General features: G+C 41.6%; 2 protein-coding genes and 1 long non-coding RNA gene across 5 annotated transcripts in view; all 3 read left to right on the plus strand.

Annotated features, from left to right (window-relative positions):
- The window catches only part of LOC110490690 (nuclear pore complex protein Nup107), a 53,310-nt gene extending 42,209 nt beyond the window's left edge, over positions 1–11,101 (plus strand). The window contains exons 22-26 of the mRNA XM_036956650.1: positions 8,179–8,339; positions 9,059–9,184; positions 9,997–10,110; positions 10,250–10,417; positions 10,865–11,101. Of these exons, the coding sequence (XP_036812545.1) occupies positions 8,179–8,339; positions 9,059–9,184; positions 9,997–10,110; positions 10,250–10,417; positions 10,865–10,972 (677 nt within the window). The 3' untranslated portion in view covers positions 10,973–11,101. The remainder of the gene's footprint in view (positions 1–8,178; positions 8,340–9,058; positions 9,185–9,996; positions 10,111–10,249; positions 10,418–10,864) is intronic.
- A 230-nt stretch (positions 11,102–11,331) lies between these two features.
- Positions 11,332–17,611, plus strand: LOC118942832 (solute carrier family 35 member E3). 3 transcript variants are annotated; one of them, XR_005038469.1, is made up of 6 exons: positions 11,332–12,070; positions 14,383–14,493; positions 14,830–14,988; positions 16,459–16,541; positions 16,838–17,203; positions 17,246–17,611. XR_005038469.1 is itself a non-coding variant. In XM_036956651.1 (5 exons), the coding sequence occupies exons 1-5, from the start codon at positions 11,669–11,671 to the stop codon at positions 17,022–17,024; spliced, it is 942 nt and encodes a 313-aa protein (XP_036812546.1). In that variant the 5' UTR covers positions 11,332–11,668; the 3' UTR covers positions 17,025–17,611. The 3 variants fall into 3 exon arrangements, 1 of the variants encoding a protein (XP_036812546.1); XR_005038468.1 differs by having other exon boundaries at positions 16,838–17,119; positions 17,162–17,611; XM_036956651.1 differs by having other exon boundaries at positions 16,838–17,611.
- LOC118942833 lies at positions 13,167–14,356 on the plus strand. Its single transcript, XR_005038470.1, has 3 exons — positions 13,167–13,356; positions 13,491–14,210; positions 14,297–14,356. It is a non-coding gene; the product is annotated as an uncharacterized LOC118942833 (long non-coding RNA).
- Positions 17,612–17,897: the final 286 nt, after the last annotated feature.

The raw sequence follows: 17,897 nt of genomic DNA on the forward strand, positions 1-17,897 counted from the left end.
ATGTTGTTGATCCATTGTTCTCTCATACTACTAACACATCAACCATGTTGTTGATCTATTGTTCTCTCATACTACTAACACATCCTCACATCAACCATGTTGTTGATCTATTGTTCTCTCATACTACTAACACATCAACCATGTTGTTGATCTATTGTTCTCCTCATACTACTAACACATCAACCATGTTGTTGATCTATTGTTCTCTCATACTACTAACACATCAACCATGTTGTTGATCTATTGTTCTCCTCATACTACTAACACATCAACCATGTTGTTGATCCATTGTTCTCTCATACTACTAACACATCAACCATGTTGTTGATCCATTGTTCTCTCATACTACTAACACATCAACCATGTTGTTGATCTATTGTTCTCTCATACTACTAACACATCCTCACATCAACCATGTTGTTGATCTATTGTTCTCCTCATACTACTAACACATCCTCACATCAACCATGTTGTTGATCTACTGTTCTCTCATACTACTAACACATCAACCATGTTGTTGATCTATTGTTCTCTCATACTACTAACACATCAACCATGTTGTTGATCCATTGTTCTCCTCATACTACTAACACATCCTCACATCAACCATGTTGTTGATCTACTGTTCTCTCATACTACTAACACATCAACCATGTTGTTGATCTACTGTTCTCTCATACTACTAACACATCAACCATGTTGTTGATCTATTGTTCTCCTCATACTACTAACACATCAACCATGTTGTTGATCTATTGTTCTCCTCATACTACTAACACATCAACCATGTTGTTGATCTACTGTTCTCTCATACTACTAACACATCAACCATGTTGTTGATCTATTGTTCTCTCATACTACTAACACATCAACCATGTTGTTGATCTATTGTTCTCTCATACTACTAACACATCCTCACATCAACCATGTTGTTGATCTATTGTTCTCCTCATACTACTAACACATCAACCATGTTGTTGATCCATTGTTCTCTCATACTACTAACACATCAACCATGTTGTTGATCCATTGTTCTCCTCATACTACTAACACATCAACCATGTTGTTGATCTATTGTTCTCCTCATACTACTAACACATCAACCATGTTGTTGATCTATTGTTCTCTCATACTACTAACACATCAACCATGTTGTTGATCTATTGTTCTCTCATACTACTAACACATCAACCATGTTGTTGATCTATCTTTCTCTCATACTACTAACACATCAACCATGTTGTTGATCTATTGTTCTCTCATACTACTAACACATCAACCATGTTGTTGATCTATTGTTCTCTCATACTACTAACACATCAACCATGTTGTTGATCCATTGTTCTCCTCATACTACTAACACATCCTCCATGTTGTTGATCTACTGTTCTCTCATACTACTAACACATCAACCATGTTGTTGATCTATTGTTCTCCTCATACTACTAACACATCAACCATGTTGTTGATCTATTGTTCTCTCATACTACTAACACATCCTCACATCAACCATGTTGTTGATCTATTGTTCTCTCATACTACTAACACATCCTCACATCAACCATGTTGTTGATCCATTGTTCTCTCATACTACTAACACATCAACCATGTTGTTGATCTACTGTTCTCTCATACTACTAACACATCCTCCATGTTGTTGATCCATTGTTCTCTCATACTACTAACACATCAACCATGTTGTTGATCCATTGTTCTCTCATACTACTAACACATCAACCATGTTGTTGATCTATTGTTCTCCTCATACTACTAACACATCAACCATGTTGTTGATCTACTGTTCTCTCATACTACTAACACATCAACCATGTTGTTGATCTATTGTTCTCTCATACTACTAACACATCAACCATGTTGTTGATCTATTGTTCTCTCATACTACTAACACATCAACCATGTTGTTGATCTACTGTTCTCCTCATACTACTAACACATCAACCATGTTGTTGATCTATTGTTCTCTCATACTACTAACACATCAACCATGTTGTTGATCTATTGTTCTCTCATACTACTAACACATCAACCATGTTGTTGATCTATTGTTCTCCTCATACTACTAACACATCAACCATGTTGTTGATCCATTGTTCTCTCATACTACTAACACATCAACCATGTTGTTGATCTATTGTTCTCCTCATACTACTAACACATCAACCATGTTGTTGATCCATTGTTCTCTCATACTACTAACACATCAACCATGTTGTTGATCTATTGTTCTCTCATACTACTAACACATCAACCATGTTGTTGATCTATTGTTCTCTCATACTACTAACACATCAACCATGTTGTTGATCTATTGTTCTCCTCATACTACTAACACATCAACCATGTTGTTGATCCACTGTTCTCTCATACTACTAACACATCCTCACATCAACCATGTTGTTGATCCATTGTTCTCTCATACTACTAACACATCAACCATGTTGTTGATCCATTGTTCTCTCATACTACTAACACATCAACCATGTTGTTGATCTATTGTTCTCTCATACTACTAACACATCAACCATGTTGTTGATCCATTGTTCTCCTCATACTACTAACACATCAACCATGTTGTTGATCCATTGTTCTCTCATACTACTAACACATCCTCACATCAACCATGTTGTTGATCCATTGTTCTCCTCATACTACTAACACATCAACCATGTTGTTGATCTACTGTTCTCTCATACTACTAACACATCCTCACATCAACCATGTTGTTGATCTATTGTTCTCTCATACTACTAACACATCAACCATGTTGTTGATCTATTGTTCTCTCATACTACTAACACATCAACCATGTTGTTGATCCATTGTTCTCCTCATACTACTAACACATCAACCATGTTGTTGATCTATTGTTCTCTCATACTACTAACACATCCTCACATCAACCATGTTGTTGATCTACTGTTCTCCTCATACTACTAACACATCAACCATGTTGTTGATCTATTGTTCTCTCATACTACTAACACATCAACCATGTTGTTGATCTATTGTTCTCTCATACTACTAACACATCAACCATGTTGTTGATCTATTGTTCTCTCATACTACTAACACATCAACCATGTTGTTGATCCATTGTTCTCTCATACTACTAACACATCCTCACATCAACCATGTTGTTGATCTACTGTTCTCCTCATACTACTAACACATCAACCATGTTGTTGATCTATTGTTCTCTCATACTACTAACACATCAACCATGTTGTTGATCTATTGTTCTCTCATACTACTAACACATCAACCATGTTGTTGATCCATTGTTCTCTCATACTACTAACACATCAACCATGTTGTTGATCCATTGTTCTCTCATACTACTAACACATCAACCATGTTGTTGATCTATTGTTCTCTCATACTACTAACACATCAACCATGTTGTTGATCCATTGTTCTCTCATACTACTAACACATCAACCATGTTGTTGATCCATTGTTCTCTCATACTACTAACACATCAACCATGTTGTTGATCTATTGTTCTCTCATACTACTAACACATCCTCACATCAACCATGTTGTTGATCTATTGTTCTCTCATACTACTAACACATCCTCACATCAACCATGTTGTTGATCTATTGTTCTCCTCATACTACTAACACATCCTCACATCAACCATGTTGTTGATCTACTGTTCTCTCATACTACTAACACATCAACCATGTTGTTGATCTATTGTTCTCTCATACTACTAACACATCAACCATGTTGTTGATCCATTGTTCTCCTCATACTACTAACACATCCTCACATCAACCATGTTGTTGATCTACTGTTCTCTCATACTACTAACACATCAACCATGTTGTTGATCTACTGTTCTCTCATACTACTAACACATCAACCATGTTGTTGATCTATTGTTCTCCTCATACTACTAACACATCAACCATGTTGTTGATCTATTGTTCTCCTCATACTACTAACACATCAACCATGTTGTTGATCTATTGTTCTCTCATACTACTAACACATCAACCATGTTGTTGATCCATTGTTCTCTCATACTACTAACACATCCTCACATCAACCATGTTGTTGATCTATTGTTCTCTCATACTACTAACACATCCTCACATCAACCATGTTGTTGATCTATTGTTCTCCTCATACTACTAACACATCAACCATGTTGTTGATCCATTGTTCTCTCATACTACTAACACATCAACCATGTTGTTGATCCATTGTTCTCCTCATACTACTAACACATCAACCATGTTGTTGATCTATTGTTCTCCTCATACTACTAACACATCAACCATGTTGTTGATCTATTGTTCTCTCATACTACTAACACATCAACCATGTTGTTGATCTATTGTTCTCCTCATACTACTAACACATCAACCATGTTGTTGATCTATTGTTCTCCTCATACTACTAACACATCAACCATGTTGTTGATCTATTGTTCTCTCATACTACTAACACATCAACCATGTTGTTGATCTATTGTTCTCTCATACTACTAACACATCAACCATGTTGTTGATCTATTGTTCTCTCATACTACTAACACATCAACCATGTTGTTGATCTATTGTTCTCTCATACTACTAACACATCAACCATGTTGTTGATCTATTGTTCTCTCATACTACTAACACATCAACCATGTTGTTGATCCATTGTTCTCCTCATACTACTAACACATCCTCCATGTTGTTGATCTACTGTTCTCTCATACTACTAACACATCAACCATGTTGTTGATCTATTGTTCTCCTCATACTACTAACACATCCTCCATGTTGATCTACTGTTCTCTCATACTACTAACACATCAACCATGTTGTTGATCTATTGTTCTCCTCATACTACTAACACATCAACCATGTTGTTGATCTATTGTTCTCCTCATACTACTAACACATCAACCATGTTGTTGATCTATTGTTCTCTCATACTACTAACACATCCTCACATCAACCATGTTGTTGATCTATTGTTCTCTCATACTACTAACACATCCTCACATCAACCATGTTGTTGATCTATTGTTCTCTCATACTACTAACACATCCTCACATCAACCATGTTGTTGATCTATTGTTCTCTCATACTACTAACACATCCTCACATCAACCATGTTGTTGATCTATTGTTCTCTCATACTACTAACACATCCTCACATCAACCATGTTGTTGATCTATTGTTCTCTCATACTACTAACACATCAACCATGTTGTTGATCTATTGTTCTCTCATACTACTAACACATCAACCATGTTGTTGATCCATTGTTCTCTCATACTACTAACACATCAACCATGTTGTTGATCTATTGTTCTCTCATACTACTAACACATCAACCATGTTGTTGATCTATTGTTCTCTCATACTACTAACACATCAACCATGTTGTTGATCTATTGTTCTCTCATACTACTAACACATCAACCATGTTGTTGATCTATTGTTCTCCTCATACTACTAACACATCAACCATGTTGTTGATCCACTGTTCTCTCATACTACTAACACATCCTCACATCAACCATGTTGTTGATCCATTGTTCTCTCATACTACTAACACATCCTCACATCAACCATGTTGTTGATCCATTGTTCTCTCATACTACTAACACATCAACCATGTTGTTGATCCATTGTTCTCTCATACTACTAACACATCAACCATGTTGTTGATCTATTGTTCTCTCATACTACTAACACATCAACCATGTTGTTGATCCATTGTTCTCCTCATACTACTAACACATCAACCATGTTGTTGATCCATTGTTCTCTCATACTACTAACACATCCTCACATCAACCATGTTGTTGATCCATTGTTCTCCTCATACTACTAACACATCAACCATGTTGTTGATCCATTGTTCTCCTCATACTACTAACACATCAACCATGTTGTTGATCCATTGTTCTCTCATACTACTAACACATCAACCATGTTGTTGATCTACTGTTCTCCTCATACTACTAACACATCAACCATGTTGTTGATCTACTGTTCTCTCATACTACTAACACATCAACCATGTTGTTGATCCATTGTTCTCCTCATACTACTAACACATCAACCATGTTGTTGATCTATTGTTCTCCTCATACTACTAACACATCCTCCATGTTGTTGATCTATTGTTCTCTCATACTACTAACACATCAACCATGTTGTTGATCCATTGTTCTCCTCATACTACTAACACATCAACCATGTTGTTGATCTATTGTTCTCTCATACTACTAACACATCCTCACATCAACCATGTTGTTGATCCATTGTTCTCTCATACTACTAACACATCAACCATGTTGTTGATCTACTGTTCTCTCATACTACTAACACATCAACCATGTTGTTGATCCATTGTTCTCTCATACTACTAACACATCAACCATGTTGTTGATCTACTGTTCTCTCATACTACTAACACATCAACCATGTTGTTGATCTATTGTTCTCTCATACTACTAACACATCAACCATGTTGTTGATCCATTGTTCTCCTCATACTACTAACACATCAACCATGTTGTTGATCTATTGTTCTCTCATACTACTAACACATCAACCATGTTGTTGATCTATTGTTCTCTCATACTACTAACACATCCTCACATCAACCATGTTGTTGATCCATTGTTCTCTCATACTACTAACACATCAACCATGTTGTTGATCCATTGTTCTCCTCATACTACTAACACATCCTCACATCAACCATGTTGTTGATCTACTGTTCTCCTCATACTACTAACACATCAACCATGTTGTTGATCCATTGTTCTCTCATACTACTAACACATCAACCATGTTGTTGATCTATTGTTCTCTCATACTACTAACACATCAACCATGTTGTTGATCTATTGTTCTCCTCATACTACTAACACATCCTCACATCAACCATGTTGTTGATCCATTGTTCTCTCATACTACTAACACATCAACCATGTTGTTGATCCATTGTTCTCTCATACTACTAACACATCAACCATGTTGTTGATCCATTGTTCTCCTCATACTACTAACACATCAACCATGTTGTTGATCTATTGTTCTCCTCATACTACTAACACATCAACCATGTTGTTGATCTACTGTTCTCTCATACTACTAACACATCAACCATGTTGTTGATCTACTGTTCTCTCATACTACTAACACATCAACCATGTTGTTGATCCATTGTTCTCTCATACTACTAACACATCCTCACATCAACCATGTTGTTGATCCATTGTTCTCCTCATACTACTAACACATCCTCACATCAACCATGTTGTTGATCCATTGTTCTCCTCATACTACTAACACATCCTCACATCAACCATGTTGTTGATCCATTGTTCTCTCATACTACTAACACATCCTCACATCAACCATGTTGTTGATCCATTGTTCTCCTCATACTACTAACACATCCTCACATCAACCATGTTGTTGATCTATTGTTCTCTCATACTACTAACACATCAACCATGTTGTTGATCTATTGTTCTCCTCATACTACTAACACATCAACCATGTTGTTGATCTACTGTTCTCCTCATACTACTAACACATCAACCATGTTGTTGATCCATTGTTCTCTCATACTACTAACACATCAACCATGTTGTTGATCCATTGTTCTCTCATACTACTAACACATCAACCATGTTGTTGATCTACTGTTCTCCTCATACTACTAACACATCAACCATGTTGTTGATCTACTGTTCTCTCATACTACTAACACATCAACCATGTTGTTGATCTATTGTTCTCCTCATACTACTAACACATCAACCATGTTGTTGATCTATTGTTCTCCTCATACTACTAACACATTAACCATGTTGTTGATCTATTGTTCTCTCATACTACTAACACATCAACCATGTTGTTGATCTATTGTTCTCTCATACTACTAACACATCAACCATGTTGTTGATCTATTGTTCTCTCATACTACTAACACATCAACCATGTTGTTGATCTACTGTTCTCTCATACTACTAACACATCAACCATGTTGTTGATCCATTGTTCTCTCATACTACTAACACATCAACCATGTTGTTGAACTACTGTTCTCCACATACTACTAACACATCCCCACATCAACCATGTTGTTGATCCATTGTTCTCTCTCTCCTCTCTGTCATCTCCTCCAGCCTGTAAGAAACACCAGGCAGCTAAGGTGGTGTTCGGTAAGGTCCCCGAGGACTCCATGAGGGAGATCTACCGCCAGTGGGAGGAGCTAGGCCTGGACACTCCCCTTCCCGCGGAGGATGAGAATGCCATCAGGGAACACCTGTGTGTCCGTGCTTACCTGGTGAGGGGGGGGGGGGGGACAAGCTCTCGCAGCGCTGTGATTGGCTCGACTGTTTATTACCTGGTGAGGGGGGGGACAAGCTCTCGCAGCGCTGTGATTGGCTCGACTGTTTATTACCTGGTGAGGGGGGGGGGGGGGGACAAGCTCTGGCAGCGCTGTGATTGGCTCGACTGTTTATTACCTGGTGAGGGGGGGGGGGGGGACAAGCTCTGGCAGCGCTGTGATTGGCTCGACTGTTTATTACCTGGTGAGGGGGGGGACAAGCTCTCGCAGCGCTGTGATTGGCTCGACTGTTTATTACCTGGTGAGGGGGGGGACAAGCTCTCGCAGCGCTGTGATTGGCTCGACTGTTTATTGCCCCTGGTGAGGGGGGGGACAAGCTCTCGCAGCGCTGTGATTGGCTCGACTGTTTATTGCCTGGTGAGGGGGGGACAAGCTCTCGCAGCGCTGTGATTGGCTCGACTGTTTATTACCTGGTGAGGGGGGGGACAAGCTCTGGCAGCGCTGTGATTGGCTCGACTGTTTATTGCCTGGTGAGGGGGGGACAAGCTCTCGCAGCGCTGTGATTGGCTCGACTGTTTATTACCTGGTGAGGGGGGGGACAAGCTCTCGCAGCGCTGTGATTGGCTCGACTGTTTATTGACTGTTTTTAGAGAGGTCTCCTGTAGTTGTTATAAGTGGTGTGTGTGTCTCTCTCTCTCTCTCTCTTCCCTCCCCAGGAAGCTCATGAGGCGTTTAATGAGTGGTTCCATCACATGAACTCCCCCCCTCAGAAGCCCAGCCTGCCGGCTCAGGCCAAGTTCACTGAGAAGGTGGCCTACGAGATGAAGGAGAACGAGTACCAGGTACCCAATACACCCTATTCCCTATATAGTACACTATAGGGTTACTCAATACTCCCTATTCCCTATATAGTGTACTATAGGGTTACCCAATACTCCCTATTCCCTATATAGTACACTATAGGGTTACCCAATACACCCTATTCCCTATATAGTACACTACAGGGTTACCCAATACTCCCTATTCCCTATATAGTACACTACAGGGCTACCCAATACTCCCTATTCCCTATATAGTACACTATAGGGTTACCCAATACACCCTATTCCCTATATAGTGCACCTGCCGGGGCGGCAGGGTAGCCTAGTGGTTAGAGTAACCGAAAGGTTGCAAGTTCAAATCCCCGAGCTGACAAGGTACAAATCTGTCGTTCTGCCCTGAACAGGCAGTTAACCCACTGTTCCTAGACCAGTTAACCCACTGTTCCTAGACCAGTTAACCCACTGTTCCTAGACCAGTCATTGAAAATAAGAATTTGTTCTTAACTGACTTGCCTAGTTAAATAAAAGGTACAAATAAAAATAAATACCCAATACTCCCTATTCCCTATATAGTGCACTATAGGGTTACCCAATACACCCTATTCCCTATATAGTGCACCATAGGGATGTGGTTAAAACTAGTGCACTCTATAGGAGACCCAGGTCAAATTGAGTTTACTATGTAGGGGATCTGGTACCAGGTATACAGTACACTCTGATCCTAGATCAGTCTCTGTTATGGGTGAACTGGTGAGGAGTTTAATTTGTTTTAGTGTAGCTGTTCCTGGATCAGATGAAGAACTCTAAAAAGGTGTGACCTCCTTCTCCCGTAGCTGGAACATGACAGCTGGACCGGCCGTCTGGGGGCTCTGACTGAAGACGTGAAGGAGAGGATCTACAACGTCCTGCTGTTTGTGGACGGGGGCTGGATGGTCGACGTCAGAGAGGTCTGTCTGACTATTAATGGTGGTATGAGGGGCTCAGCGCTAGGTTAGCATGTCAGCCTGTATTTAGAGCTCTCTGTCTTCAGTACTACGGTGTTATTTCTAGGTACAGGTTACTTCTACCACTGTCGTTCTATTCCAGGATACGGAGGAGGACCCCGAGAGAGGCCACCAGATGGTGCTGCTTCGTAGACTCTGTCTGCCTATGATGTCCTTCCTGTTGCAGACAGTACTGCAGAGAACACAACGTCACCAGGAGAGTCTCAGACTGGCTGATATCATCGCCTCAGACCAACACCGCCTCTACGAGGTCTGTACTGTAGTTTAGAAATTATATTTCCATGGTCTGACCTGGGGTCTGGTCTGGGCTCTGACCTGGGGTCTGGTCTGGGGTCTGGTCTGGGGTCTGACCTGGCCTGAGGGCATCCCTTCTCTCTCCTGTCTCCTTTCCTTCGTCTGCTACGATCTGCGACTACTTGACTTCAATCAAATGTATTTATAAAGCCCTTCATACATCAGCTGATGTCACAAAGTGCTGTACAGAAACCCCCCAGCCTAAAAACCCCAAACAGCAAGCAATGCAGGTGTAGAAAGCACTTCAACGTTGTAGCTCAACACAATATCAACACTCTCTTACAGTATCTCTCCCTGTCACTGTGTTGCTTGCTTCTCTTTCCCCTAGTCTACTTTCCCATCCTCCTCTTCTTTTTGCTAACTATGTTCTCTCTCTCTATCTCTGTCTCTCGCTCTCTTTCAGGTGTTCTCCAAGGATGAGCTGAGGAAGTTCCTTCAGAAGATGAGGGAGTCGTCTCTTCTCTTATTGGATAAGGGTCTAGACCCGCTGGGGTACGAGATCCAACCATAAATACACCCCACCCGGACGTTTTGTTTTGTTTTTTAATATCGTTTTTTTGTTGTTGTTTTTTGCCAAGTTTAAGTAATGGAGTGAATGATTTTCTGCATTTTGTAAACAATAAAAGTGACGTGTCTGAAATATTGTTTGTCTTTGGGCCATGCACAGACAGGATGCATATACCTATCTGAATCTAGAAGAGTATAAAAGGAAGGTTTTGAGACACCACCTTGTCTAGGTCGAGAGGAGATGGTTTAGGTTATCGCCTTCGCGACGTAACAAAGTGTCCATGTGTAGGCGCTGTAGGCCACTGTGACGTGGATATAGTTCTCTTCGCAGAACACGGAAGTAAAGGTCGCATTATGACGTCACTGCTCCCATTAAGTTTGCAACCAGGCTCTTTTTTTCCTGTATGATCCACATGCGATGGTATGAAAAGTATGAAAGTCGTACAACGCTAACTGTACATGCAGGACTGAAATACTCTAGAATGTAATGCCACTGTATAGGCCCTGTAATTTTTTACGAAAGGGGATGTATGCCCGATCAGTCGGTAGTGTCGAAGCCTGGAGAGACCCCCGCAACTTTTCCTGATGTGTGGCAGAGGGTAGACATTTTTTGGGGGTTTACATTAGCTACCTAGCTTCATACTATACAGTACTACTGAAACCTGTATGTACATTTTACAGGACAGTTCTCAAGACGACCATGGCTAACCGACTGTCAGACCTTTTCTCGAACAGCCGTCTCGTCATTGGATTATTGGCCAATTTGCTGTCATCGATATGCATCGTTTTCATCAACAAATGGATCTATGTTCACTATGGCTTTCCAAACATGACTCTAACTCTGATTCATTTCGTTGTGACATGGCTTGGACTATGGGTATGCCAGAAGATGGACATATTTGCGCCAAAGAGTCTCCAACCCACCAAAATTATCTGGCTCGCTCTAAGCTTCTGTGGCTTCGTGGCTTTCACCAATCTGTCTTTACAAAACAACACCATCGGTACCTACCAGCTGGCCAAAGCGATGACAACTCCTGTGATCATTGTCATACAGACAATGTACTACAAGAAGACATTCTCCACCAAGATCAAGTTGACTTTGGTAGGTAGGTAGGGGGGGTTTGCAATGTACAAATGCTGCCTGCTACAAAGTATCTAGAATTCCATGCAGAATGGCAGATTGGCATTTATTGAGAATTCACTTTTTTTTTTTAATATAAAATACTTTTCTAATTGTACAAACATAACGGAAGTTGAATTATACACAACCAAGCACACAAGGAAAAATACACTTTTACAAACAGAGGTCTTATATACATTAAATGATGCATGTCATGTATTGTTTCAGGGCATTTTTTTTATTTTTAACTCATCTTAATGATTGCAAAATAAAAAGATAAAGCCCTCTTTCAAAAAATAAATAAGAAGGTATTGTAGCCTTCAAAAATCTGCATTTTGTGTATAAAGAATTTCAATAATACAATAAAATTATTGACCAGGAAGTTTAATTCATTATCATCTTGGAATAAACCAAATGTGACATTATTGTATGTGAAATTGGCAATATTAATATTATATAACTAGCATGCTAGCAGATATCCGTAGACTTCTAGTCATTACACCTACTAGCATGCTAGTAGATATCCATAGACTTCTAGTCATTACACCTACTAGCATGCTAGCAGATATCCATAGACTTCTAGTCATTACACCTACTAGCATGCTAGTAGATATCCATAGACTTCTAGTCATTACACCTACTAGTATGCTAGCAGATATCCATAGACTTCTAGTCATTACGCCTACTAGCATGCTAGCAGATATCCATAGACTTCTAGTCATTACACCTACTAGCATGCTAGCAGATATCCATAGACTTCTAGTCATTACACCTACTAGCATGCTAGCAGATATCCATAGACTTCTAGTCATTATGTTATCAACTTCCTTCAAACTGCATGCATTAGACACACATATGGTGTCCACTAGTTCAGCTGACTCTGGGGAAGTAGATGATAAATCCTGAAGTACCCCTTTCAAACCAGGGCTCCCGAGTGGCACAGTGGTCTAAGGTACTGCATCTCAGTGCAAGAGGCATCACTACAGTCCCTGGTTCGAATCCTGTGTTCCTGTGTGTCTGTATCACATCCGGCCTTGATTGAGAGTTCCATAGGGTGGCGCACAATTGGCCCAGCGTCATCCAGGTTTGGCCGGGTTAGGCCGTCATTGTAAATAAGAATTTGTTCTTAACTGACTTGCCTAGTTAAATAAAGGTTAAATAAATAAAAAACCTAATCCTAACTTTTTAAATGTATTTTTATGGTTATAGTAACACTATTTACCTGCTGTGTTCCTGTGTGTCTGTCTACTAGGTACCCATAACGTTAGGTGATGTGTGTTCCTGTGTGTCTGTCTACTAGGTATCCATAACGTTAGGTGATGTGTGTTCCTGTGTGTCTGTCTATTAGGTGCCCATAACGTTAGGTGATGTGTGTCTGTCTACTAGGTACCCATAGCGTTAGGTGATGTGTGTCTGTCTACTAGGTGCCCATAACGTTAGGTGATGTGTGTCTGTCTACTAGGTGCCCATAACGTTAGGTGATGTGTGTTCCTGTGTGTCTGTCTACTAGGTACCCATAACGTTAGGTGATGTGTGTTCCTGTGTGTCTGTCTACTAGGTGCCCATAACGTTAGGTGATGTGTGTTCCTGTGTGTCTGTCTACTAGGTACCCATAACGTTAGGTGATGTGTGTTCCTGTGTGTCTGTCTACTAGGTACCCATAACGTTAGGTGATGTGTGTTCCTGTGTGTCTGTCTACTAGGTACCCATAACGTTAGGTGATGTGTGTTCCTGTGTGTCTGTCTACTAGGTACCCATAACGTTAGGTGATGTGTGTTCCTGTGTGTCTGTCTACTAGGTACCCATAACGTTAGGTGATGTGTGTCTGTCTACTAGGTGCCCATAACGTTAGGTGATGTGTGTCTGTCTACTAGGTGCCCATAACGTTAGGTGATGTGTGTTCCTGTGTGTCTGTCTACTAGGTACCCATAACGTTAGGTGATGTGTGTCTGTCTACTAGGTGCCCATAACGTTAGGTGATGTGTGTCTGTCTACTAGGTGCCCATATCGTTCGGTGATGTGTGTCTGTCTACTAGGTGCCCATAACGTTAGGTGATGTGTGTTCCTGTGTGTCTGTCTACTAGGTACCCATAACGTTAGGTGATGTGTGTCTGTCTACTAGGTGCCCATAACGTTAGGTGATGTGTGTTCCTGTGTGTCTGTCTACTAGGTACCCATATCGTTCGGTGATGTGTGTCTGTCTACTAGGTGCCCATAACGTTAGGTGATGTGTGTCTGTCTACTAGGTGCCCATAACGTTAGGTGATGTGTGTTCCTGTGTGTCTGTCTACTAGGTGCCCATAACGTTAGGTGTGATCCTCAACTCCTACTATGATGTGAGATTCAACCTCCTGGGGATGGTCTTTGCCACACTAGGAGTGTTCGTCACCTCCCTCTATCAGGTGGTAAGTAGTGATGCTTTGAAGTGCACTTGGACTTAGTGAACACTACAGTCTATGGGTGAACTGGCTGTCTTCCAAATGGCACCCTATTCCCTATGAGTCCTGGTCAAAAGTAGTGCACTTGAAAGGGAATATGGTGCTAGTTGGGATGCGGACAGACTAGAACACGTTAGTGGACTTTCTTGTCTTATTCATACCTTCTATTATCAGGGTGTATTGTACTATTATCTCAGGCCTCATAATTGATTGATGATACATCTCTCTCTCTTCCCCCCCCTCCCCCCCACATCCCTCCCTCCCCCCCACCTCCCTCTCTCCCCCCACCTTCCTCTATCTCAGTGGGTAGGTGTGAAACAGCATGAGCTCCAGGTTAACTCCATGCAGCTACTCTACTACCAGGCCCCCATGTCCTCTGCCTTCCTCCTCTCCCTCGTGCCCTTCTTCGAACCTCTCTCTGGGGAGGGGGGCATCTTCGGACCCTGGTCCTTCCCAGCACTGGTAAGAGACAGAGAGGGAGGGGGGGGGGGGAAGAGAGACCACCAATCAGATCTCAGCGTTGACTCTGTCACTGAGAGTTATTCTACAGTTTCCTCTCTCTCTCTCTCTCTCTGAGACACACAGGGAAACATACTGTTGGAAGAACTCAGCATTGTGAGTCTGTTCAGAACCCGATGAATGTCATGGCCTTGGTTTGGTTCAGGGATGGTGAAGTTGTTATCCCACGACCTGACCTCATACTGCATGACTGGGGTTAAAGACTTTTAAGACCAGGCCTAAGCAGACGGGCCAAAGAAACAATCAGCTCTTTTGCATGTAAGGTTAGAAGGGGGGAAGAGACTTTGGGGGAATTCCTGGCTTAGCCTAAATATTCAAATAGTCTTATTTTGTTAATGTACATTTTTTTGAGAGAGAGAGAGAGAGGTGTTTCATACTTTCAGTTTGTCTTCAGAATGAGTGAGAGACTACATCCTGTGATGGATTTACTCAGATGAGATGAGTCACTGAAGACACACAAAGTACTAGGTCCTCTACGAACATGTCAAAGCATGTTCAGCTGTGTGTGGCCTGTCGTCTGCCCAGCAACCAAACCTGCCACTCGGTCAACGGAGCTCACTTCAACACTGTTGTTCTGACCCCTAAGGTCTACAAGCCTCCACTTCCACCTCCTGGAGATAGACTAGTTATAGCAAACAGTGGTAAAATACTGATGTTGCTAATACTGCTAACATGCTACTGTGCTGTTGTTACCTTCAGGCCATGGTGATGCTAACATGCTACTGTGCTGCTGTTACCTTCAGGCCATGGTGATGCTAACATGTTGTATCTCTCCCTTCAGACCATGGTGATGCTAACATGCTACTGTGCTGTTGTTACCTTCAGGCCATGGTGATGCTAACATGCTACTGTGCTGTTGTTACCTTCAGGCCATGGTGATGCTAACATGCTACTGTGCTGTTGTTACCTTCAGAGCATGGTGATGCTAGCATGTTGTATCTCTCCCTTCAGACCATGGTGATGCTAACATGCTAACATGTTGTATCTCTCCCTTCAGACCATGGTGATGCTAACATGTTGTATCTCTACCTTCAGACCAGGGTGATGCTAACATGTTGTATCTCTACCTTCAGACCAGGGTGATGCTAACATGTTGTATCTCTCCCTTCAGACCATGGTGATGCTAACATGTTGTATCTCTCCTTCAGACCATGGTGATGCTAACATGTTGTATCTCTACCTTCAGACCAGGGTGATGCTAACATGTTGTATCTCTCCTTCAGACCATGGTGATGCTAACATGTTGTATCTCTACCTTCAGACCAGGGTGATGCTAACATGTTGTATCTCTCCCTTCAGACCAGGGTGATGCTAACATGTTGTATCTCTCCCTTCAGACCAGGGTGAAGCTAACATGTTGTATCTCTCCCTTCAGAGCATGGTGATGCTAACATGTTGTATCTCTCCCTTCAGGCCATGGTGATGCTATCTGGCCTCATAGCCTTCCTAGTCAACCTGTCAATCTACTGGATCATAGGGAACACCTCTGCTGTCACGTATCCTTTTGTTCTGGCTGGAGGTCAAGGGTCAACCAATAGGACTGTCTCAAAATGTCAATTAATCTGTCCGTCGATTCCTCACATGGTCTCTCTGACTCAAAACTCATTGGAGAATAAGGTCAGAGCGGAGGGACCTTTGACCTTCTCCTCCAATATTGTTGATAAGGAGGCGGAGATATGATATGACAACTAGTATAACTCTGGGGTCAATATTACGAAGGTGTGTATGTGATAAATTACAGATTCACTGTGTGCTCCTTTTTTTATTTGCCCTTAACGGTGAACTCCTACAGCTACAACATGTTTGGCCACTTCAAGTTCTGCATCACCCTGTTGGGGGGCTATGTTCTCTTTCAGGACCCCCTATCTCTAAACCAGGGCCTGGGCATCCTCTGTACCCTCACTGGCATTCTCTCCTACACCCACTTCAAGCTGGCAGAGCAGGAGGAGGGCAAAAGCAAGCTGGTCCAGAGGCCATGATAGGCCCACCGGAGTGCCAATCCATAGAGGCTGCTACTCTCATTGGTTGCTTGACAACTCACTGGTTCCCTAGGACTGTTTGAGGGAAGGGCCATGTTGGAATCATAGAACTAGAGGTTGGAATCATAGAACTAGAGGTTGGAATCATAGAACTAGAGGTTGGAATCATAGAACTAGAGGTTGGAATCATAGAACTAGAGGTTGGAATCATAGAACTAGAGGTTGGAATCATAGAACTAGAATTCTATAGTTGGAATGTGATTGTTGAGTGAAAGGGGAACTGGCCAAACAGTGAGATAAAGGGAGATAGTTCTGGCAGGGAACACTAATGATGACGATGATAATACACTGTTAAAGAAGTGGAATGTATATTGTATTGGAAGATGTGGGAGCTCAGCAAGCCTAGTATTAACATAGTTTTTGCATTACTCAAGATGCTGTCTTATATTCCAGTATTTTTGCCGGTACGATTAAAGAGAGGACAACTTGCTCTTAACAATGTCCAAATGCTGAAGATACTTTTGCATTATTGAATGATTCTTATTTTTTTTCATACTGTGATCTTCAATAAATTGTATTTTATTGATCGTTTTTGTCTCATTTAGGAAGCTTGGGGAAGTTACCTGAACCTGCCACAGAACATTGAGAGGCCCATTGACAGCTGTATGAATGGAGGTTAGGTAGGGCTACCACTCATTGTGGTCATAGAGAAAAGAAAGGACTCAGGAGGGAGGTGGGGGGGAGAGAGGGAGGGAGGTGGGGGGGAGAGAGGGAGGGAGGTGGGGGGGAGAGAGGGAGGGAGGTGGGGGGGAGAGAGGGAGGGAGGTGGGGGGGAGAGAGGGAGGGAGGTGGGGGGAGAGAGGGAGGGAGGTG

The sequence above is a fragment of the Oncorhynchus mykiss genome, chromosome 21 (assembly GCF_013265735.2).
Source record: "Oncorhynchus mykiss isolate Arlee chromosome 21, USDA_OmykA_1.1, whole genome shotgun sequence".
Classification (NCBI taxonomy): domain Eukaryota; kingdom Metazoa; phylum Chordata; class Actinopteri; order Salmoniformes; family Salmonidae; genus Oncorhynchus; species Oncorhynchus mykiss.

Excerpts from the sequence above, each read along its gene's own strand:
- LOC118942832 (XM_036956651.1), top strand. The coding sequence starts at position 11,669 with ATGGCTAACCGACTGTCAGACCTTTTCTCGAACAGCCGTCTCGTCATT. Across the intron at positions 14,494-14,829 it reads TCACCTCCCTCTATCAGGTG|TGGGTAGGTGTGAAACAGCA; the intron begins GTAAGTAGTGAT and ends CCTCTATCTCAG. Across the intron at positions 14,989-16,458 it reads CCTGGTCCTTCCCAGCACTG|GCCATGGTGATGCTATCTGG; the intron begins GTAAGAGACAGA and ends CTCTCCCTTCAG.